The 25,074-nt window shown below is 42.5% G+C and overlaps 1 protein-coding gene and 2 pseudogenes across 3 annotated transcripts in view; 1 reads left to right on the top strand and 2 right to left on the bottom strand.

Moving 5' to 3' along the window:
• Positions 1-25,074, top strand: part of B4GALT4 (beta-1,4-galactosyltransferase 4) — a 47,737-nt gene that overhangs the window by 2,060 nt on the left and 20,603 nt on the right. The window contains exons 2-5 of one of the 3 annotated variants that reach the window (XM_037158793.2): positions 5,755-5,878; positions 13,504-13,905; positions 18,758-18,990; positions 24,773-24,960. In XM_037158793.2, coding sequence (XP_037014688.2) covers positions 13,653-13,905; positions 18,758-18,990; positions 24,773-24,960 — 674 coding nt within the window. In that variant the 5' untranslated portion in view covers positions 5,755-5,878; positions 13,504-13,652. Of the gene's footprint in view, positions 1-5,754; positions 5,879-13,503; positions 13,906-18,757; positions 18,991-24,772; positions 24,961-25,074 lie in introns of those variants that run through there. The other 2 variants (XM_037158795.2, XR_008391131.1) reach the window with 2 other exon arrangements.
• LOC119059182 (F-box/WD repeat-containing protein 11-like) lies at positions 4,762-6,769 on the bottom strand (annotated as a pseudogene).
• LOC119059172 (60S ribosomal protein L12-like) lies at positions 14,333-18,374 on the bottom strand (annotated as a pseudogene).

Below are 25,074 nucleotides of genomic sequence, written 5' to 3'. Positions count from 1 at the left end.
CTAAATTTACAAAAGTTGTTTCTTTGACAAAAATTAGAAACCCCATTTTAGAAAAATTACAAGATATAGAAGAAACAAAGTTTTCTTAATTCTGCAATTAAGAAATAACCACTAGTAATTATTTCTGGCATTTTACGTTTAAAACACATGAGTACCACACATGTATAGCATAATTGGGATTATATTCTATCTACATTTTTATATATATTTTTTCACTTAGTTATTATGAACACTTTCTCAGGTAAATTTTAATGAAAGCATATGTTCCATTATATGGAGGTTCTGTAGGTAATAAAATCAGCTCCTTAACAGTAACACTGATTCCTTTCAGTTTTTGTTATTTTAGTGATGTTGGTTGATGTCAAAAGTTATTGATATGCACTTGTGAAGTCTGATTTTCACATGTCCTTATAGCTTTTCCTAATTAGAAGGAAAGTTAACATTTCTGAAGGATCTATTACATTTCAGGCTCATTCTCTTATTTCAGTGGTTCTCAAACTTTAATGCATGTAAGAATAACCTGAGGAGCTTGTTAAAAATTCATTTTCCTGAGTCCCAGGCCCAGCTGCTCTGAGAGTAAGTCCTAGCTAGGAACCTGCAATTTTAACAAACTGCCCTCTGTATTAGGTATTATAAGCATTCTTGGAACCACGTTTTGAAAAATGCTTTTTGCATTAATGGCAAAAGACACTCAGAAATTTGGGTCACTTGTCCAAAGCCATTTATATGTCTATTAAGATTTGAACTCAGCTTTTTGTGACTTTAGTCCTTTTTTCCCCATTACTGGAGGCCTTCTCAAACCTTCTCATTGAGGTGTCCCTAATGACTGCAGAAAGGGAACTCTGACCCCACTGCAGGGCTCTCTGGGACAGCTGACAATGACGCATAAATACACATTGAATCTCCATTAAAATCTCCTATTACAAATTCCTATACATTCTGTTATGCTGCATAGCCTATACTGCATATAACAGTTTCAGTCCTTCCCTTGTTAAATTTACTTCGTTACCTGACCATTGCATGACAGCTCTTGCTGTAAAATGGGCCATGCGGGGTCATCGGTATCTCTTGCCCAGATGCTGCACTGTGCGCTGTGGGTTTAGGGAGGAGGATGCAAATGAAGTACTCAGAGTCAGGAGAGAGGGGCACTGCGTTGGAGTGCTCAGTGGCAGAGGAGCAGAAGGCGGTGGGCATGGCCAAAAGAAAGTGCCATTTATTAGAGATGGAGCTTCAGGAAAGTGCTGGAGACTGAAGGGTGCTAGCATGGGGGTGGGGCAGGGTGGGGCGGAGGAGAGCCTTTCGGTTTTCTAAAAACTCCCCAAAATGTAATTTTACTCCCAGTTAATTTTCCCCTTTCCTAATTAATCATTTTAATCATTGTTTTCCTCCTCCTCTTCCCCCTTCTGTTTTGCATTTCATCTGTTTTAGTAGTGTCCTTAAGTATTTTAATGAGCATATCCTACGAAGTAATTTATTATTTACCAAAGTTAGCACTGGCTATGTGTCAGGTCATAGGAATATAAAAATCAGAGATTCTCGTAGAGAATTAAATTAGTTTTACTGTCATATGTTGGATTATACTTAGTCTCCAACTTTTTTTTTAACTTTTAATTAATTTTAGACTTAGAGACAAGTTGAAAAAATATAGAGAATTCACTCAACTTCCTTTAATGTAACCCCTTATATAACCATGGTTCAGTTATCAGTATAATTAACTACAGACCTTATTTGAATTTCATCAGTTTTTCTGCTAATGATAACATTTTTTCAGAGTATTACAATGCTTTAGTAAGAGTCTTGGCTTTGAATTAGTAGCTGAGGTAACAATTACATGAAGCCAGATTAGATGCACTGCATAATATTCATACTTGATTTATTGACACCATTGAGCAATTTTTTAGACAAAGGTCAACTTTTTGTTTTTTATTAAGCACATTCTATAGTACAAGGCTGTCATGAATGATATCTGTACAATTTAACAGTTTTGATAGTTGTTCAGACACGAATTTATTTCAAATGGATAGTTGGCAAACATTATTCATTAACAAGTTAGAATCAGACCATCCTGGTGCTTTAATACATGATAAAGCAGTGATTTGTAGTTGCAAATTACTGCTATAATCCTAGGAAGTTAGAATTTTTCGGGTGCCAAAGTCCCCTGCTGTAATTTAGGAGGCACTATTCAAAGGTGGTGTGCATATTCAAATGCCTTGATTTCCCAAGGAACAAGAACTTCATATTAAATGACAACAGAAAGTCCCTGAAATCAGAAGGATTTCTTTCTGCCTTGTATTTTCTCCCCTCCCTGGGACTCTCCTAAGCAGTTTGCTGGTAACAGTGTAAAATGAAGAGTGGCAAAAGTTAAGTCACTTCACAACTACTGTCAAGCTTACAACATCAGCCTGATGCTTGGAGGCTTATTTTGTTACCCCTTTGTCTTTAGTTATTTATTTTTAATTTATTGATTTTTTTTTTGAGAGAGAGAGAGAGAGAGATCAAGATCGATTTGTTGTCATTGGTTGATTTCTGTGTGTGCCCTTGCTGGGGATCAAACCTGCAGCCTTGGAGCATTGTGACAAACACTCTAACCAACTGAGCTCTCTGGCCAGGACTGTTTTCTTTATACTTTTAGACTCAGCTTCTTCTTTTTTTTTTTTTTTAGACTCAGCTTCTTAAAAACAGGAATTATCTTGTAACATGTGGGAATGTATTTTATTTATTTAAGTTATTATTTTATTGTTCAATTACAGTTGGAATGTGTTTTTTTTTTTAAAAGGAAAAGGCAAAGCCAACCAATGAATGAACCACATACCCACACTGTTCTCAGTGCAGAGGACAAAACGGAGACTAGGGACCGTCCTGTTGGTAGCAGAGTGGGCTTGCATGGGGAGAGGTTTCATTAACAGGAAGTTCTTAGTGGTCCTTTAAAATGTTACTGATATTCCTTGATCTTTAGAGACAACAGCGAGGGGCAAATCAAAACCTGATATTGAACAAGAGAAAAGAAGTGCCAATCAGATGCCAAAATCCTTTCCACATACGGTCAGTATGTGAGATCATTCACACATTTGGTCTGCTGAGCACTCTGGAACTCTGAGGACCTTCTGGGGCCACATCAGCAGGTGACACCAGAGATGACAGGATGGGATTTGTGAACTTCAGTCGTTGTACCACATAGGCATGCCCATCACTCGGGACGGGCCTCTGAACAAGCCAGACCTGGTACTCGGGCTCCAGCACACAGGCAGGCCGGCTAACATCCTGACAAGGCTGGAATGCATGAATTCTAAAGCCGGGAAGCTCAGTCAGTAGGGCCTTCTTCCCTCCCCAGGGTTACAAACCCACAGAATGATGATTTTTTGACAGTGAAGTCAAATGAATACTATGGGAAGTGACTACTAGTAAGTACTAGGAGTACTTGTGAGGAAAAGAACAACAAAAGGTACCTTGCTGTTGTACATACTGCACAACAAAGAAAACATTCTGGCCCTCACTGATATGGCTTAGTTGGTTGAGTGTCTCCCACAAAGTGAAAGTTTGATTTCACTTTGCCAATTTGATTTCTGGTCAGGACGCAGGCCTGGACCAGGGCCAGGTCCCTGGTTGGGGCGTGTGCGACAGACAAGCGACAGATGTTTCTCTCCTGCATTGATGTTTCTTTCTCTCTTTCTCCCTCTCTTTCTAAAAATAAAGAAATAAAGCCTTTAAAAAGTATATAAAAATATTTTGTGTTAAACTTTCAAAATTACATTTTAAAACAAGATTCCCATAAAAAACATACCACACAAACACAATGACAATGGCAAAATAAAAACACCATATGAATACAGCAGGAAGGGTTCTAGACACTGGTATCAGGTTCTTGAGCCCGGCCCAGTGCTAAGTGGGAACACACTCTGTACTAGTGTCTTGGGCATGGGGGAGGTGGAGGGCTTGACTTCAGGTTAAACTACTATGTACATTATATTTACATGTGGATACAGTAAGTTCAGAGGCAAACGTGTAAAAATGTTACTCTACCAAATATCAGGAAATGGTTGAGGTACAGAGACAGTTAATAAAAAGAAAAGAGCTTTATTACTTGTTTGGAGATAATATAACCTGGCTTATAGTTGTTAAATTAAAAGAAATGGTACAGAAAGGAAGTGTAATGCAAAAAAAAAAAATTACTGAAACAACCCAGAGAAATTTTTCCATTATCTAGCATATTTCTAATACAAGTCAGTTCAGAATGATGTGGACCGTCAAAAGGGGATGTTAACTTCTGAAAAGGAAAGACCTGGACATTCTGGGTAAGGGGCAGGCACCCAACATTTTACTGAAGAAGAATGACTTTGTTAATAGCAGACCAATAACAGACAAAGCAATATGAAATAGAGGCCCAGTCTTCTTTCGATTGTTGATTTACTTCTGGAGAACATACTTTTATATGAACAATGTACATTTGAGGCATTCGGTGTTTTTTGCTGATGGAGGAAGGAAGTGGGCTTCTGTCCTACTTGAAGTCAGTGAACCTAAGGAAGTCTCCAAGTGGAGGATGAGATCGGAGGTGAGACACGCCGGTACTTGAAGAGTTACGCAGTTTTGCCTCTGCCCAGCATCTAGAACCAATTGCAACTCATAGCTTTGCTGTGAAGAACTCCCTTAGGTGCTGGTAGCCATGTAGCCAGTACTTCAAGACTAGGAAACTCCGAAAGGGGTAAAGTACAGACTGTTACCTGGAGTTGCAAGTGTATGTTCTCAGGGAGAACAGGTCTCATTCTAGGCACTTGGAGACACATTTAAGAAATCCCAAATCAAAATAGTGTTATCACGAGAGCTGCTAATAATTTGCAGTTCAAGCTGTAGCCAAAACACGTGTCTGGAATTTCCACCAATGTGCATAAGCCCAATGCGGAGACTTGAGGGTCTAGAGCAACTTTTTAAGTCCCAAACTGTAATGCCATCATAGGCCTCGCTGACAGTCCTCTTCTTCCCAAAGCAGATGCATTGGACTAGTTCTTCATGGCCCTCTAGAGCCTTTAAACAGGCACCATTCAATATCCCATAGCGTGGTGGTATTATCTGATGATCCACTAACAACCAGCTGCAGAGAGGCAAGGCCTCACTTGTGCCCATTCAGAATTTGAAGGTACTGGTGCTGTAGACTTTGATGGTTCTGTCACTAGAGGCAGACGTGATGTTCTTACCATCAAAGTCTACTACACTGATAGAAGTGCAGTGGCTGGTCGGGACACTGAGTAAAGTGATTCCAGTTTGGCAGGAGCCATGTCCCACACACTGATAGACAGGTCATCGGAACAGGTTACTATCAGTGCCTTGCTGAAGCAGAAGTGCTGTACAGCCTTGTCTGGTGGATCAGTGTGTCCACATCTTCACCCATGTTACTCTCCCAGACTCTCACTGTGGAGCCCGAAGCCCTAGTCACAATGACAGTTCATCGTCCTGGAGACAAAGGAGCCAGTGTTAACACTTTCAAACATTCCAAGCTGGTTTTATCCCACGTCTTAATAGAATTATCTCATAGGCCACTGAGAATTTTTTTGTCATGATAGTGCAAACAGTAGATGCCTTTACTGTTTTCAGAGTGGCACTGAATCCTCCACAAGTTGTGTGTGGTCTGTATGGCCAGTTAGAATCTGTAGTCTCTATATGCTGCATAATCTTTGGATATAATCTGTAAAATGTATTGCAAGGGACATCTGTGGGTTTGTTTTTAAACAGGTACTGATCCCACCCTCTTCTCTCTGAAAGTTCTTCCACAGAGGGTCAGTGTGCACCATTCACTCCATCAGCTTCTTCCAGAGCATTCCTTCAGAGATCCTTGCTGTCTTGCTTTACGTACAAGCTCTGCTGCACACAGACACCTGGCATGCAGGTAGGAAAGGCTGTTTGCTGCTATGCGATCTACGCCTTGCTCTGGTAAAGTGGTAGCGAAGTCCTCATGCAACAAGTTAATATGTCCATACTGGTAATGATACATTCAGGAAACAGGTGCTCCACAAATTCCACGGGATGTAATTAGACCATTGGTCAAAATAATTCATACACATTTTTTTTTCTTTTTTGATAGTTTCCTTCTGATGGCTTCTTTTCTGTAGATGATCATAGATGATGTTCCATTACTTATCTAGAAAATATTTTGTATTTCAGCCCTGACTGGTGTGGCTCAGTGGGGTGGGCATTGCAAGCTGATAGGTCACTGGTTCAGTTGTGGGTCAAGGCACATGCCTGGGTTGTGGGCCAGGTCCCCAGTTGGGGGCATGCAAGAGACAACTGCACATTGATGTTTTCCTTCCCTTCTCCCTTCCCTCCCTCCCCCTCTCCCTAAAAATAAATAAATAAAATTAAAAAAGAAATTAAAAAGGAAATATTTTGTACTTCAGATCTACCAATCCAGAATGAATTGGGGGTATGCTTTTTAAGAATAGTCTGAGAAAAGACAGCAGTCAAGCAGCTTCCAAGATTGCGTTTACTATATCCAGCTTTCCTCAACACAATCGCAAACATGTACTTCAGGAACTGTTGAAAGACAGAAAGCAATCTATACACCCATCATGGCATCAGCGGGATAGCCACCGATGAGAGGAAGGAAGGGACCATGGCAGAAGGGGTCCACCATGGAAGCAGAAGGGGTCCACCATGGAAGCAGAAGGGGTCCACCATGGAAGCAGAAGGGGTCCACCATGGAAGCAGAAGGGGTCCACCATGGAAGCAGAAGGGGTCCACCATGGAAGCAGAAGGGGTCCACCATGGAATGGTGGATCATGATCTGGATCCTCTTGTTCTCAATCACCTAGGAGGGCTCTGTGGTGATCCCAGGGCGCCACCCCCTCCCTGGAACTCTCCGCACAGCAGTGGAGTGAGGAGGGGGAGGCAGATGTGTTCATTGCACCTCCTCTGGCTGCAAACCTTCCCTCTCGGTAGCAATAGATTTTTTTTTCTATTTCCATAGTCTATCCAGGATCCTACTGATTGCATTTAGTTATTTCGCCTTAGTCTCCTCCAGTCTGATCCTCATTGTCTTTCATTATCTTTAATTATTTTTGACACTCTTTTTTTTTTTTTTCTTCCAGAGAGAAGGGAAAGGAAGGAGAAAGACAGGGAGAGAAACATCAATGTGTGGTTGCCTTTCACACACCCCCTACTGGGGATTTAGCTTGCAGCTTAGGCATGTACCCTGACTGGGAATCAAACTTGTGACCCTTTGGTTTCCTAGCCTGTGCTCAATCCACTGAGCTACACCAGCCAGGGCTATTTTGACACTCTTAAAAAGTACTGATTAGTTATTGTAGAATCAGGTTTTGCGCAAGAGTACCAATTAGAGTATTATCACTGATTCATGAAATTTAATAGATCTTATCACTGGTGATATTAACCTTGATCACTTGGTTAAGGTGATATCTGCTGGGTTTCTCCACTATAAAGGTAACTGTCTTTTCTTTTGGAGTAAATAATTATCCTGAGGGAGAAACTTTGAGACTGTGTAGTTTATCCTCAAATTTTCTCTCACTGATTTCATGCCTGTTGGGGGATCTTGTGTGCACCAGTGAATACAGTGGTGTCTGCCTAATGGAGATTTTTCTCATCTGCTTCCTTATTAACTGGGAGTGAACTCTAGGAATTAGTATGTTTATTTGATCATTTCTATTATTGTGGACTCATGGATATTTACAATGCCACTGTTGACATAAGAAACATCCAAACCTATAGAGAATTTTCTAAGAATTTATTTGAGCCAAACTGACAAGTGCTAGTGTAACATACCCCAATGCGAGCAACAAATGTCGGAAGCCTTCAGGAGTTTATGATGGAACTTTATTGGCCAAAGTTTCAAAGTTTTTACCTGCGCAGGGGCGAACTCTCGGGGTCTCTGGAGACACGGTGCCAAGATGGCTGCAAGTGAGAGTCGCGCCTGGTGCTTACAGCTTGGGGTTTTTATTGGGGTGAGCAAACAAGCAAGCAAGCAAGCAAATACAGAAGCAGACGTGGCTGTTAGCAATTGGCTATTTTGAGAAAACACACACTCATCTCTGCTTACTACAATGGATACTTTTCTGCAAAGACAAGGCCATGCAAAGACAAGGTCATACGCGGGCGGTTTATATTGTTCAGCACTCTTTGTACTTTCTCTAATTTTTCTGTCTCCCTTGCTGAGACAGTCTGGTGCCTGCCTCAGGTTCCTCCTTGCTAATTTTATCTAATTCCGGCCTAACCTAACACTAGGAAGCAAGATCTCAGGTGTTTTGAGCTCTTGCTTCCTAGCACTTGTCAGTTTGGCTCAAAGAATAACAGTTTCAACAGTCTGGCTGGAGAATAACAGTTTTGCAGGTTCTTTTGTGCATTTGAGATTAAGGAGGAAACGAAGATTACACAAGGTGAGAGAAAGCAAGGTGGAGATTGGATTACAGGTTAAGATTTAGTGCTCTCTTGAGGGTGGTTAGGCCTTTGGGGCTATCACTTCTGACATTTCACAGGTATGTTAACCTAGATACACAAGAACAATGGACAGGGTTTACTCACTAACCTTTCACTAAAGAAGTTACAGGCCTGAGGTGTGATTGCCCACCAGGACCTACTCTATTAGGAATATGATTTTTTACAGATTTTCATCTACAGCATCATTTTCTTTCCTGAAATGCTTCCAGTTTTTGCACATTAGGAGCTCAGTCTTTGAGTTTAAATTATGACGTGTGCATATAAATGGCTGCAATTTCTATCCCACCCTTGCCCCCCACCCAGGGAACCCTTGCTTCTTTAGGGTCTGGGCAGTGATTACTCAGAAACCAGGCGACAGAGCTCTAATTGGGAGAGTGAATACCAGAGGCCCAGGGATGGTAGGACAATATGTGCAAAAAACAGCTCTCAGTACTCTTCTGGAATGAAAGGAGTGGCAAATTATCAGCCTTTGCGCTGGCGCTGCCCCAGGGAAACCCGAGGGAGTAAGACCTGGAGCCCCGGCATGCCCGGCATGAGAGCCTGTGTCTTCAGGATTACCAGGTGGATTTAGAAACATCAGGTTGCTGTGCTGTGGCAGCCAAATGGAGACCATATCCTTTCTTCCCAGTGGATAAGTACTTAGGAAATATTTGTAGGGCGATACCTCATGTCCTGCTTGCTGCCCCCCTCCATGCCTGCATGGTGGTACAAAATTTGTGTGTGTGGAGATTCTCCGTGAATGATACTTAGCGCTTATGCTGATTTACCTTTTGTTGTAGTTTGTCTTCTTTACCAAATTTCTTTCTTTTATTATTATAAAAAATTTCAAGCATATACAAAATTAGAGAGAAAAAGAAAATAGGTACCTGAACCCGCAGGTACCTATTACCTAGCTTCAGTACTTCCAAATATTTTGCCAATCTTATTTCATTTATTTCCCCACCTTCGAGTTGGGCTAGCCTATTTGCAGACAAATCACAGGCATGAACGTCTGAGACAGGATCGAAATAAACTCGGGAGTGTAAGGAGTATATACCTCGGTTCCCTTTGTGTGCCCAGCACTGCACCTGAAAATAGCGAGTGGTCAGAAAAGACGGGTTGAGTTGAGAAGAGGAAAAACAAAATTATGAAAACATCATTTTGAACAAACTCTAGGGCAAACTTCTATAAAGGAAGAGGGTGGTGAGTCTTGCCCTAAAATAACTTCTTTCATGTTACCTGAGTTTGTTTTCTGTGCCCACGAGTCCCTTTATTTCAAGACAGCCTTGACTGAAAAAGAAAACTCTCCAGAGAGAGTTCAGGGCCTCTCAGTTTTTAAAATGTTATTATAAATAAGTCTATTCTGATAACATTTTCCCCAAACCTCAACCAGGAGTTACCTGCCCTAAAAGAACTTTTGTTTAAAAATTCTTATGTTTTTTAATGAAACAAGAAATGAAAAATAAAAATCATCTGTATTTTAGTATGTAGCTACAGAGGGAACACTATCGATTAGCATTCTGGTAAACTTTGAGCATGAATACACTGATAATCATGGTCAATAAATATTTCTTCAGACTATTCCTTCCAATAAGTATGTTCCTTGGAATGTACCAGGTGTGTTTGTGTCTATAATCTCATTAAATTCTTACAGTAACTGGTTTAAGATTTTTTAAAAACTATTTTCTAGCTGGGGAAAACATGCCTAAAGGGATTGTCTTCAGTCACTTAGCTGAAAAGCAGGCTGGGCCGGAGATCTCTCTTCAAAGACAATTGTATTACAGATTGTTCACACTTTAGATGTTCACTCACAGGAGCAAGGACACCTCACACTTGAACTTCCTTCATACCGGCTCCTCTTAGAGTCAGTTTCGAGGAGAGCACCAAGACTGGAAAAAGTAAGAAGTGATTATTTTTAACTGGATCCCACATAGTCTCAATAAGCAGGGTTAGCAATGAACACTAATCATTAAGTACTGACTAAGAATGTCTCCTTACTTTCATAACAAATTTCTTATCTTTGGATAAATTCCTTGTGCTGCAGTTCAGCAGTCAGGGTCTATGATTATTCCAAGCTGTTTGCTTGGGTGGGTTTTTAAATCTCTCTAAATCACACTCCTACCCTTTGTAAAATGCTGGGGGGATGATGTGTGTGTTTTCCACTGCAGCACCGTGATCAGAAAAGCCCCTTCAGGCAGGCAAGTCTCCTTGTCAGGGGACCATCCCTCCACTGTTCCCAGTCTAGATTTTCTAAGACTGAAATTTTAATAAAAAATTGCAATCCTAGCATTTAAGCTTCTTGCAATTAAGTCTAAAGAGGTCGTCTGATTGGCTCCAGGAACCCACAGAGTTACCTGGAGGGAAGACAGAACTCCAGGAAGCCATTTGAATAAACAGGCCCAAGGAAAGGGATGGGGGGACGTGGGAGAAAGGTAGAATGCTGCTGAAAACTACACAAAACAAAAACCAACCAAAACGAAAAAACCCTGCATATTTCAAGGGTTTGTATTGGGTGCACCCAGGCCCCAAAGAAAGATTGAAATGTCCGTGTGGAGGGCGTGGCGGAGGCCCAGGTGTTGGAGCTGACCAGATGGGCTTAAGCCCCAGCTTCACCACTGCTACTTGAATGGTTTGGAGGAAAGCTTTTAATCTCTCTAAACCTTCATTTTCTCCTCTATAAAACAAGGAGACTGATAATTTTTACCTCATGAGGTTGAGATGAGAATTCAATAAGGTAATGCAAGTGATTTAACCCCAGTGCATGGCACAGAGTAAATTCACAAATAGATTGCTCTTAGCTGTTATTTCTTAGGGTACCTTCCAGACTAAAAACAAGCCATATTGCTTAATTGCTTCCTGCATCACATCTGTTGTGGCTTGGCAGGAACTTCAACTTCTTTTGTTACATTGTTTCTAAAGAAAGATGCTTTCTATGTTTCCCTCAAACAACCTAGAGCTAAATTTTTGAAATACTACCCTTCAGTAAGTATGAGGCCATTTTAAGAGTTGCTAAGACTTTGTTTTTGTTTTTCATAGTAAATTATCATATCCCCACATATCATTAAAAAAAACCTTTTTATTATAAAAGAACAAAGTAGATCATACAAAATTCTGACAAGAAAAGAGAAAAATACACCCCTGGACAATCCCATATTCCTGATAACAATTATTGCTAGCTTTTGGCTATTTTTTTCCCCTAGAGTTTTATTATTTCTGTAATTTTAGTGGTAATCATGCATGCATATAGAGTTTATTTTCTCTCTTTTTTTGTTACTTAAGTTTTCATCATAAACATTTCCATGTTGTCACTTAGCATAGAAAATATTTTCACCTCCATTCTATTCATTTAATTGAGGGTATGTTTGGCTATCGACGTTATCAGCGCTCTGGCTTTACCCTTTCTGCATTCTTCTGATAACATGTATAGAATTAGAGGAGAGATGTGATTTGGGCAATGCAGAGTGGATGTGCAGGCTTTGCTGCTCACAGGTCATCTTCATCACCTTAGAGTGCTCACCATGGTCCTGTTACAGAAAACAACTCAGCCGCTTTCAGGTGTATGGAGTGGAACTTTACGCAGGGACCCAGAGGAGGCAGTCTCCAAATTCTGGGCCCCGAGCTCAGGCAGGGGCTTGTTTATATAATGTGGCATGCAGAAGCGATTTTACTAAGCCTACGTGGCAGAAGCAGGTATACAGAACCAAGAAAGCAGGGCTGCTGATAAGGTCAGACAATGTTATTTTGTTCTTACTTCTTAGTTACTTAGTTGCTCACCCTCCCTTATCTTAGTGGCTCAGTAAAGGGACTGTGTGTTTCTGACTTGTCTGGGCTTGTCTAGGCAGGTTTCCTGCTACAGTCCGAGTGGGCCTTCACCTGTGTGGCCTTAGAAACTGGATTTTCGTCAGTAACTAAGAGCATAGTTACCTCTCAGAGATGGAGTCATACTGAAGTGTGAAACCAGCTTGGCAGTTTATCAAGTGACAGTGAGTACAGTATAATAGAGTCATGGTCCTGGCAGCTGCACCTCCAGTGTGTCCACCTATTGGCCCTCACTAATACAGAGTTACTTAAAGTCAAAACTTGTAACAATGTCAACAGTGATAGTCACCATGGGTGCTTACTGTGCATCAAGAGGTGGGCTAACACTTGATAGATGAATATATTAGGAATTCAGGGGTGTCAAACTCATTTTCACCGGGGGCCACATCAGCCTTGTGGTTGCCTTCAAAGGGCCAAATGTAATTTTAGGACTGTACAAATGTAACTACTCCTTAACAGTTAAGTGAGAGCTCGGTGCTGCTGCTGGGGGGAAACAAGGTGCCACTGGATTTGGCCCACAGGGAAAATGGATTTGCCACCTGTGCATTAGGTCAGCCAGTCCCACAATAACGTCTCTGGGTGGGACTATATTTATCTCCACCTTGTAGAAAAGACCAGGTTTCATGGCCAGTATGTGGTAGAGCTGTAGTTTCTGTCTGAGTCAGAACTCCTGACCTTAAACAGTTTTGCCTCGCATTCTTACAGGTGAGTGGCCTCCTGTGTCAGCGCTTTCTGATGTTTCTTCAAACCCCGCCCCCCCGCCTCCCTGACCATTGGGATGTGACCGGTGCCAGTGCCTCCTAGTGAAAAGCCTCGCTTTTTCATCCCCTGTTGAGTGACACATTTTTCTAGCTCCCACAGAAAAGAGCTTTTGTCTCATTTTCCGTAAGGAGATTTCACTTGTTGCTAACTTTCTCTTAAAGCTGTGCCAGGAGGACTGTCAGGCTGTGTTTTAGGCTGTGCCCAGCTCGGAACTAAGGGGATATTTCCAGTCCCTGCTTTCTCCGCTGTGCAACATCTGGACATGGCTTTTCTCTCAAGTGACAGCCAGCCTGGGTGATGACCCAGGGAGGACTCCTTTGATGTGTATGTGGTTGGAACTTTCTACCTCTAAAATCTCTGAGTTTCTCATTTCTGAACCCTGCTAGGAGAACACCCATTACTGTTAGTCAACTTCTGTCGGGGATGGGTTTTCTCTGTGTGCTCAAGGGAATTATTTCAGGATAGGATATTCTTTTGAGACCTGTCTTTGTGATTGCCTTCTAGAGACTGTTGGAGGAGAACTACGGAGCAAAAGCAGGCCTTGTGTCTTTAGTTGTCATCTGTTGTGCAGTCGGATCAGAAAAGTTGTACTTGGAGCTTCCTGCCCGCGGAGAGGCAGACTGATACATCTTGCTCACGTAATAATAAAAGACATGGGCTTCCACATGACTTTCTACCTTTCCTACAAATTCCGATTACTGCTGCTTTTTACTTTATGCCTGACAGTGGTCGGGTGGGCTACCAGTAACTATTTTGTAAGTGCTGTTCAAGAGATTCCTAAAGCAAAGGATTTCATTGCTAATTTCAAAAAGGCCATGGTTTTGGGGAAGAAAGAAACTCTGATGAATGAAGCATCTGTGCAAAAAGCAGCCCTTGACAACTGCCCTTTGGTTTCTCCATACCTCAGTGAGTATTTTCCCCCCTATTTTACAAGTGCTATGTAAACTTTATTGTATACATGTATAGGAAAGTGTGGAAACCAGAAGTGTACAGCTTGGTTAAGTTTCACAAAACGAACATACCTGTGCAGCCAGTATGTAAATTAAGAAATGGAATATTCTTTGAACTCTGGAAGTTCCCATACCTCTTTCAGTTACTACCTTTATTTCACGTTTCTAACACCATCCACAGATTTTTCCCTGTTTTTCAACTATGCATACTTGGAAACATACACTGTATACTCTTTTGTGTCTGACTTCCATTGTTCAACTCTCATTGTTATGTTTGTGAGCTGTGTCCATGCTGCTGATGCAGAGTGTTCCACTATTATGAACATAGCCAGTTTGATTATCCAGCCACAAAAGTCTTAGCAGCATACACCAGTGGGCATTGTTTAGCTCTCAAGTCTGTGGCATGAGCTCAGGGTCAGTCGCCTAGACTGGTGGCCCTGCTCCATGTGTCTTCCTTCTCCTGGGACCAACAGGCTGAGCTGGGCTTGTTCCTGTCCTGGCACCTGTGGACCACAAGTGGAGAAACACAAGCACATTTAAGCCTCCACTCGTGTCCCATCTGTTAGCGTCCCCTTGGCCAAAAGCATGCAGTTGAGGGACATGACTATGCCTGTCCTTCAATGTTGTGTTTAGTGTTTATTTCTTAAATATCTTGTATGTTATGATTCCCCTTTAATGTCTTGCTTTTCAAGTTCAGTGGACAGTAAATTGGTTTTAGTGAACACGTAAATTAGAAAAACTCCACTGTGATATTATATATCAAACCTCTGATTCTCCAGAACATTAAAGTGCTAGTAGTTTGCCAGACACTCCTCCGAGCCTGGACATTGTCCCCTTTTTCCAGAATGCCTTTCCTCAGTTCATGTCTGCCTGGCAGACTCCTGTTTGTTCATCAGTAGTCTAGCTTAGATAACTTCTCTCCCCGAGAGGTTTCGGGGACTGCCCCAGGGTTCGTCTCACACTCCCTGTGTGTCTGCCTGTTTCTGTTGTGCTGCCCACCGTGTCGTTCACGTGTTTGCTTTTCCTCCCCAGGGCACAGCGTGCAGGCAGGATGAAGGCTGGGTGGGCTTTTCCAGTCTGCAAGGTCCAGTGCCCCTAATTTGGCCTACAGAGGTGGCTCTCTCTACACTAAATTAACTCTTTGTGGGGCAGCCTGGGGCCTGTGGAGGCTTTTTGCTCTTAACGGAAACCTGCAGACCAGCTTTTCTCACTGAATCCCAGTCTTATATTGTGCTCACATTGGCATGCTGCTCCTCCTTACCCGGTCCTGGGAAAGACAACACGCTATTCCTGACTATGTGAGGGGATTATTCTGTTCACAAAGTACACAGGCTGAGATAGGAAAATGGGTTGCTGAAATGCAGAACTGGTGGTGTTATCTTGTTCAAAATCCTTACAACTTGTTGAAGTGATAACTGCATTTATAAAAATAGATGGGCGGTGACACACGTTGAGCAAGCACCTGAATTAAGAGGGTGACATAATTCGTGATGGATGACAAGGGGCCAGAAGGAACAAAACTTGAGAGGGTGTCATGAGGGTGATAGGGTGTTGGGGGGCTCTGCCCACAGGGTTCCCCCATCCACCAAAGATGAGAATAAGTCTACCAAGACATGATGTGCTTGGGGAGGAAAGGTGGTGGATCTCTCAAAGGAGAAGGACCATGAACCTATTCCTCAATGGGCTTTTATTGGGTTTAATTTGCATAGGAATACACAGTGTATACTTAAAGCTCATGAATCGCCCTGGCTGGTGTAGCTCAGTGGATTAAGCACAGGCCTGCGAACCAGAAGATCCCAGTTCTATTCCCAGTCAGGGCATATGCCTGGGTTGCAGACCAGTTCCCTGCAGGCTATTTCCCAGCAGGGGAAGCACTAGAGGCAACCATACATTGATGTTTCTCACCCTCTGTCCTTCCCCTCTAAAGATAAATAAATAAAAAATCTTAAAAAAAAAAAAAAAGCTCATGAATCATTGTCAGGCAGAAATTATTTAACAATAGATAACATTAAAAGAACTCTGAGGGCTTATTCTGGTCAGCATCAGAAAGTTAAAGGACCATAAAACTTTGGGGAACAACTCATTTCAGGCTTGGACCCTTATCATTTAAATTGAGGATATTAGCAAAGCAGGTTTCACAGGATTTTATGTATTCTTTCTTAGGCCTGATCGCCCCAGGGAACCTGCCCTTTCCAGCACAGGGCCGCCCCCACCTCTGGCATTGTTTCAGGCTTAAGTCAGGCAGGGCAAGTAAGGCAGCCAACAGATTAGGAGACTTCTTGCAGACAGAATGAGGACTCAGACTACATCAAAGCTGAGGGATGAGGACCCCAAGTCCTTCCCCGAGGACCCCTTCATGACCGTGTCTGTCTTAGGTTGTCCCTCCTTTGAGGAATCTTACCTGTCATTGGCTGACCAGTCAGGCTTGGGGCCAAGCAGGGTGCAGTAAAGGGGGCAGAGGCTGTGCCCCTGCCAGAGAGATAAGCTTGGTCTCCTTAGTGGCCTAGGGTCTCAAGGTCTCTTACTCAGTCTTAGCCATGGGGGATTATAGCTTCTGAAACCAGGCAGGGCAGTTCCCAACAGTAAGGAGACAGGTAAAGTATGTGGAAACAGGTCTTGGGCAATTAGGGCTACGAAACGTCGTGACAGTGAGAAAGTGAGCAAGGGGACTGGTTTCTGTCAGGCTGTTGCATGGGACTCTTTCAGGGGCCCAGAACAGAAACATGGACAGTTAACTTGGATGGTGGGCCTTATTAACAAGCTGCACAGGAAACCACCTCAACAGCCACACCACCATCCTCTCCCAGCAGTTCTGTGGCTTCGCAGCAGCTCCAATAGATTGCCTTTCACATTATTCATTTTCTTGGTGTTTGTTTTTAGGGCATTGCTCCCTTGCCATCTCTATGTCTCACATGCAGAACCCTCAGGAAAGGCTCTTTCTTGTAAGCCAGTTACTTTCTCTATGTGGCTGTAAATAGTTATTTTCCCTTGGTGCTTTTTGGCAGAGTCCTTTATTTCATGGACAGTAGAGCCTGGTCTCAGAAGCCACAGCCATGGCAGGTGTTGGTCACCTGAAGCAAGGTACCATGATATACATAGGAAGGGCTTGTAATTGCTTTGCTCACAATTGCTTTGCTCAGAAGAGGATAGCACCACTTGCAAACAACTTGAGATTTTACAGCCTGACCATTGTCTATGGATTTGTCACAAAGGGTGACTCAGTTCCCTAACTGAGCTCTGCAGCCTTTCTTCCTAGTCAGTATTTCCTGTTAATTCAGATCCAAAAGAAAGGTCAGTGGCTTCAGCCTGGTCTCTAAAGCCTTACATGAGTTTGGTTACCATGGATGGCTCTTAGGTTTTGCGAGGCTGCATCCAGACTTGCAGAGCAAATGTCTGCTGCCACCATGGCACAGTGGACACTTCTGGCTGTGTTGCACATGCCTGCTCCTGTTTCTGCTGGGTTAGGGAGTGAGGCTAGTCTCTAGCGAATAGGTATGCTCTTGATTTTTTAAAAAAATATTTTATTTATTTACTTCCAGAGATGGGGGGGGGCAGAAAAAGAAGGAGAGAAGAGATAAACATCAGTGTGTAAGATTTATTCGTTGCCTCTCATAAGGCCCTCAACTGGGGACCTGGCCTGCAATCCAGGCATGAGCTGGCAGCCTTTCAGTTCACAGGCTAGTGCTCAATCCAATGAGCCACACCAGCTAGGGCAGAATGCTCTTCTTTTTTAAAGAGGTTTCACCCTCCTTTGGAATTTTAAGACAGAAACAATGGATAGAGCACATTTAAAGTTAGTCTAGTCCTGACTTCTGCTTTTCACGAGGGTCATCAGGACGGAATGCATTTCTTTTTTTTTTTCTTTTTTCTTTTGGTTGTCAAATGATCTTTAATTGAAATATTTCTTCATAGTTCTTAAGTAGCCAGCTATTTGCCTGCACACTATTGATGTCATCTATGGTGTCATGAGGGTGGCAGGTGTCAACATTGCAGCCCACAGACTGGGCCATCCCCAGGGTCCCTATAATGGTTCCAGAACGTTCTCTAGCTGAAGATCAGTGCGGCAGATGTCAGGCAATGTTGACAGTCTCGTCAAAAGTGGTATTTCCGTTGTGCTTTGTATTTTCTTGCTTCTTTCTGTCTTGTGGTGGTTCTTTGAGGGCTTTGATGATCAGGGCAGAGGCAGAAGGGGGTACCTCAGTCTGGGCCTGTCTTCTGAATGGTCAGTTTCACCGTCATCCTCAGACTCTTGCAGTCACTGGTTGCTTTGGTGATGTCATCACCAGCCTCTTTTGGAGACAGGCTCAGGGGACTGATATTGGGGACCAGGGCAGACATGGCATCAGTTCCCCCACTGGTGCACCTCAGGTGTATGACTTTGATCTCCTTGGGGTCGAAGTTCAGCGGCATGGTTGGAGGTGGCTGGTGTGGGATGAACCCAGATTTGGCATGACCGAAGAAAGTTGCACCTTCTCCTCCTCCAAGCTGAAAGCTGAAAGTGGTACAGAATGTATTTCTCATTTATGGATGAATCACAGAGCCAGAGTTAGCTACCCAGGGAATGTTGGCCAACAAGGGAAGGCTTTTGTATGTCATTTTCTTGCTTTTGTAGCCAATAACCTGGGCCATGTGGTTCTGTGGTTATAGTTTATGACCCAAGAAGGCTTCAAAGTAGTAATAATAAAAGCTAACACATATAGCGGGTCCCAGGCAATGTTCAGAGTCCTTTATGTGTGCCAGCTCATGTAAGCCTCTTACCATTCGATGAGATAGCTACTGTTGTTTGCTCTGTCCTGTTTTAATTGTAGGAGGTGAGGACAAGCTCACTTTCAAACCAGATCTTACTCTGGAAGATGTGCAGGCAGAAAATCCCAAAGTGCACAGAGGCCGGTATCACCCTGAGGAATGCAAGGCTTCACAGCGAGTTGCTATCCTCATTCCACACCGGAACAGAGAGAGACACCTGATGTACCTGCTAAAACACCTTCACCCCTTTCTGCAGAGGCAGCAGCTGGAATATGGCATCTATGTCATCCACCAGGTGAGTGTGGGGCAGACCAGGGCTCTGCCTCAGATTCTTCTCTCTCTGATGTACTTGACCATTTGTCTGTTTTGGTAAAAAGGAATGTCAAACTATTGTCATAGGAGAGGTCTTTTACCTTGTTCATCCTCGAAACGAATAAAGGAAATTCTAGTCTCAGAGTGGGGAGTAATGGGACTTAGTGCTGGGAAATTTTACTGCCTCTTAAAAACCTCTGGAGGAAGCCTGTTGTCAGCCCTTCCATGTCAGCCAATGACCGTTCTGTCATTTCCCCCCGAGATTTACCTTATGTTTCCCTCTGCCTTTGCTGTACACCACACATGAGATGTTGACATTGTTTTGCATTTTTTAGCATGGTTCCTCCCTGGGGACCTAGACAGCGTGTTTGACAGACTGCTGTCTGTTACTAGCCATGGAGCTCTGCAACCATGTCCACCGTTCTGCCTGTAACTTCGCCACTATTTACTACGTAACACGTGTTCAATTTTCACTATTCAGGAGGCCGTGATTTATTTATTTACTTATTATTTTCCTCCCTTTCTTTCTTTTCTCTCTGTTTCTTTGTTTTCACTTTCTTGATTTACTTATTTGGCTTCCAGAAGCATGATTTAGTAGGAACACAGTAAATGCGGTAGCTGCTTTTGAAGAATTTAGCTTTATGTGAAATGGCTGATCACAGATGCCTTTATTTGGTATTAATGTTTATTGAAAGAAAAAGTAAGGCATCAACTTAAATGTCCATGTCTAGGTTTTCAGAACTGCCCTGGGCAATTCCTTACAAATCCTTACAATTGCTAAAAGTGAAAGAAAATAATCAATTTCACCCTTATTATTGGTTATAAGCAGTAATGTTTGTTTTGTGAAAACTTTTGACAAATCAGAGGATACAGCTCTGCAGTGTACACTTTACAATAAACTGGGGTTCGTAAAAATTAATGGGCATATATAATATACCTATACCTATTACGTGAAATAAAATTTTACTATATTGTTTTATAATTATTTTTGTTCTTAACATCGTTAATCATTCTGAGCCACTCCCAATGTACAATATTTTGTATAATAGAAAAATATGTCTGCTTTGTGTTGATCTTTTCAAGAAAGTACTGTGATAACTTTTTTTTTTTTTTTAAACCCGGGAATTTTTTTTTTTTATTGATTATGCCATTACATTTGCTCTATTCCCCCCTCCCTTCCCCTCCACCCTGCATACCCCTCCCCCACCATTTCCCCCTTTAGTTCATGAACATGTGTCTCAAATTCTTTAGATTCTGTATTTCCCCTACTATTCTTACCCTCCCCCCTATCTATTTTCTATCTACTGTCTATGCTACTTATTTTCTGTACCTTCTCCCTCCTTCCCCTCCTCCCACCCCCCTGTTGCTAACCCTCCATGAGATCTTCATTTCTATGGTTCTCTCCTGATCTAGCTGTCCTCTTAGTTTGCTTTTGTTTTAGGTGTGGTTCTTAATAACTGTGAGTTTGCTGTCCTTTCACTGTTCATCTTTTTTATCTTCTTTTTCTTAGGTAAGTCCCTTTAACATTTCATATAATAAGGGCTTGGTGATGATGAACTCCTTGAATTTGGTCTTATCTGAGAAGCACTTTATCTGTCCTTCCATTCTAAATGAAAGTTTTGCTGGGTAGAGCAATCTTGGTTGTAGATCTTTGGATTTCATGACTTGGAATACCTCTTTCCAGCCCCTTCTTGCCTGTAAAGTCTCTTTTGAGAAATCAGCTGACAGTCTGATGGGAACTCCTTTGTAGGTGACTGTCCCCTTAGCTCTTGCTGCTTCTAGGATTCTCTCCTTCATTTTAATCTTGGCTAATGTAATGATGATGTGCCTTGGTGTGTTCCTTCTTGAGTCCAACTTGTTTGGGACTCTCTGAGCTTCCTGGATTTCTCGGAAGTCTATTTCCTTTGCCATCTTGGGGAAATTTTCCTTTATTATTTGTTCAAATAATTTTTCAACTGGTGGTTGTGCTTTTCCCCCTTCTGGTACCCCTATAATTCGGATGTTGGAACGTTTAAAGATGTCCTGGAGGTTCCTAAGCTTCTCCTCATTTTTCTGAATTCTTATTTCTTCATTCCTTTCTGTTTGATCATTTTTTTCTTCCGTCTGGTCCTCTCCCTTGATTTGAGTCCCAATTTTCTTTCCATTACTATTGGTATCTTTTGTATCACCATTCATTTCAATTAATTTAGCTTCCATATGTTTCTCTAATTTGTGACTAAAATCAACCAGTTCTGTAAGTATCCTTATAACCAGTGTTTTGAACTGTGCATCTGAAAGACTGGCTATTTCTTCATCACTTAGGTCTATCGGTTCTGGGGCTCTGAGTTGTCCTAGAGCCATTTTTGGTCTATTCGTGCTGTTAAGTGAGCGGAGCGAAGCCTTAGTTGTTTACCAGGACGGGGCGACCCAGGTCGCTGGTTTGTGACGCTGTGTGTGGGGGCGGGGTCAGAGAGGGAGCAATGGCGGTCCTCTCCGCTAGCCCAGCGCATCCAGTCACTCACACGCCTCGGGCTAGCTTATCCGATCCTAATTGTGCGAGCCTGCTGCACCGCGCGGGTTTCCCTTCTCACTGGTTTCTCCGCACGTAAATGCGCGCGACCGACCGACCCACCGCGCCTCTTCCCTGTGCGCTCTGGGCAGCCAGCTCGCTGGCGAACAGCGCCCTCGGTTGCCTGCGCGCTCCGTGCACCGCCCCGGGAATTTTTTCTTGCTAACCTGCTCCGCTGCTGGCCTCGCTCCTCGTACTCTTCCAGCCGAGTATCTAGTTGTCCTTTGGACTCCGTATTGTCGATTTTCCATGTGGCTTGGTTGTGACTGCTGTTAAAAATAGTTGTTCTTAGATTTGGTTGTGCACAGAGGTGAGGTGGATCCTCCACCTACTTCTCCATCTTGGCGGAAGTGTACTGTGATAACTTTTGAGAGAACTGCCTGTATTTTTGTTATGATGAACTATTTATCAAACTGGAATTTATTCTGAAGGAATTTGATCCAAACAGCCATGAAAAAAATTAATACTGTAAAATTTTTTCCATACCATAGCCATAGTCTTTTTTTTAAATTATGTATTTATTTTTTTTCCTCTTTTTAAAAATATATTTTATTGATTATGCCATTACAGTTGTTCTATTTCCCCCTTCATTCCCCTCCACCCTGCACACCCCTCCCCCACCATTCCCCCCTTTAGTTTATGACCACATTTTGAGTTCTTTTGATTCTATATTTCCCCTACTATTCTTGCCCTCCCCTATCTATTTTCTACTTACTGTCTATGCTAATTTTCTGTATCTTCTCCCCCCTTCTCCTTCTCCCACTCCCCTGTTGCTAACCCTCCATGTGATCTTCATTTCTATGGTTCTGCTCTTGATCTAGCTGTCCTCTTAGTTTGCTTTTGTTTTAGGTGTGGTTGTTAATAACTGTGAGTTTGCTGTCCTTTCACTGTTCATATTTTTTTATCTTCTTTTTCTTAGGTAAGTCCCTTTAACATTTCATATAGTAAGGACTTGGTGATGATGAATTTCTTTAATTTGATCTTATCTGAGAAGCACTTTATCTGTCCTTCCATTCTAAATGAAAGTTTTGCTGGATAGAGTAATCTTGGTTGTAGGTCTTTGGATTTCATGAGTTGGAATACTTCTTTCCAGTCCCTTCTTGCCTGTAAGTTCTCTTTTGAGAAATCAGCTGACAGTCTGATGGGAACTCCTTTGTAGGTGACTGTCCCCTTATCTCTTGCTGCTTCTAGGATTCTCTCCTTCATTTTAATCTTGGCTAATATAATGATGATGTGCCTTATTGTGTTCCTTCTTGGGTCCATCTTTGGGACTCTCTGAGCTTCCTGGATTTCCTGGAAGTCTATTGCCTCTGCCAGATTGGGGAAGTTCTCTTTTATTATTTGTTCAAATAAGTTTTCCACTGGTGGCTGTTCCTTTCCCCCTTCTGGTACCCCTATAATTCGGATGTTGGAGCGTTTAAAGATGTCCTGGAGGTTTCTAAGCCTCTCCTCATTTTTTTGAATTCTTGTTTCTTCATCCTTTTCTGTTTGGTCATTTTTTTCCTCTTTCTGGTCTACTCCTTTGATTTGAGTCCCAGTTTCCTTTCCATTACTATTGGTTTCCTGTGCATTTCCCTTTATTTCGATTAGTTTAGCCTTCATATGTTCCTCTAATTTGTGACTAAAATCAACCAGTTCTGTGAGCATCCTGATCACCAGTATTTTGAACTGTGCATCTGAAAGTCTGGCTATTTCTTCGTTGCTTAGAGTTATGGGCTCTGGGGCTTTGAGCTCTCCTTGAGCCATAATGTTTTGCTCTGTTTGCGCCTGTTAAGTATGAGGAGCAGAGCCTTAGGTGTTCACCAGGGTGGGGCCATCCAGGTTGCTGGTTTGTGATGCAGTATGTGGGGGCGGGGTCAGAGAGGGACAATGGCGGTCCCCTCTGCTGTTTTCCACCACTGGGGCCTGCTCAGTCTGTCTCACTGCTTGCTCCTTTGCCGGTTTATCTGCGCATGAATGTGTGACCATGGTCAGCCCTCAGTGCATCCACCGCCTTATTTTTAGAGAGAGGGGAAGGGAGGGAGAAAGAGAAACATCAGTGCGTGGTTGCCCCTCACGTTGCCCCTGGTGGGGACCTAGCCCACAACCCAGGCATGTGCCCTGACTTGGAATCAAACTAGCGTCCCTTTGGCTAGCAGGCTGGCTGGCACTCAGTCCACTGAGCCACACCAGCCAGGGCACCATACCTCTGGTCCTATTACTGGTCAAAATGTGTTCCTTTTTTACGCAGTGATGGATCCCCTCAGTGAGGTCATTGTGAGGATTAGCTTCTATCATTAAGTATTAAAATGGGATTCTTTTATGGTGATTCCAAGAGACTTTTAAGTAGCTTAGAAATGTTAGCAATGACCTTCTCTATTTCTAGGTCAGGAATTCTTGATCCTTTCTGACAAGCTCTGTTTCTTGGAAGCTTAGTGTCAATTGGTTACATAGGATAAAATTGGGATGAGCTGAGAGTTGAACAGTGAAACAGTGATACTTGTCAGTATGAAGAGTGTGTAAGAAAGGTTTTGTAGTTTTACATGGAAAATATAAAGGTATGTTTTTAAAATTTTTTGAGTTATTTTTATTTGTATTTTTAAATTAATGTTTTTTAAAAAAATTGATAAATTATGCATAGCATAACACTGATGACCTTAACTATTTAAAAATATTTTTTAAAAGGTTTATTTATTTACTTTTAGAGAGAGGGGAAGAGAGGGAGAAAGAAAGGGAAAGAAACATCAATTTGTGGGTGCCTCTTGTGTACCTCTCACTGGGGTTCTGGCCCGCAACCCAGGCATGTGCCCTGACTAGGAATTGAATTGGTGACCCATAGGTTCACAGGCTGGCACTCAGTCCACTGAGCCACACCAGCCAGGGCTACCACCTTAACTATTTTTAAGTGTACAGTTCAGTAAGTGCTAAGTATATTCACGTTATTCTGCATCCAGTCTCTAGGACTTTTTCATCTTGCAAAACCAAGAATCTATACCCATTAAACAACAGCTTTCCATTTCAAGGTATGTTTTTAAGTTATGGGATTTGAGTATGTATGAAACATAAAGAAACAAACTGTCTTTTATTGTTATTGCATCTACTGTCAGATTTCCATGTCACAAATACAGTTGTGTGTAGCAGGAGTTAATTAATACCAGTTTCTGCATCTGACCTGAAGGGGGCACAGTGTGACACCTTGTTTCAGGAGCTTTTCAACTTTTCATTTCCCTGTCTATAGGCTGGCAATAAAAAGTTTAATCGTGCCAAACTCTTGAATGTGGGCTATCTAGAAGCTCTCAAGGATGAAAATTGGGACTGCTTTATATTCCACGATGTGGACCTGGTGCCCGAGAATGACTTGAACCTTTACAAGTGTGAGGACCAGCCCAAGCATCTGGTGGTGGGCAGGAACAGCACTGGCTACAGGTAAGGCGGCTCTGCCCATGGCCTGCTGAGCTGGAGAGCCTGCCCTGTTGTCACCAGGCTTTGTGGGATGCGCCCAGAGTGTCTTAGGTAAAGGAGAAATAGGGACAGTGGCAC

The sequence above is a fragment of the Artibeus jamaicensis genome, unplaced genomic scaffold, assembly GCF_021234435.1.
Source record: "Artibeus jamaicensis isolate MK-2021 breed Jamaican fruit bat unplaced genomic scaffold, CSHL_Jam_final contig_3126, whole genome shotgun sequence".
In the NCBI taxonomy this organism is placed as follows: Eukaryota; Metazoa; Chordata; class Mammalia; order Chiroptera; family Phyllostomidae; genus Artibeus; species Artibeus jamaicensis.
Note: the sequence above shows the minus strand (reverse complement) of the source record. Positions and strands in the feature narration are given on the sequence as shown.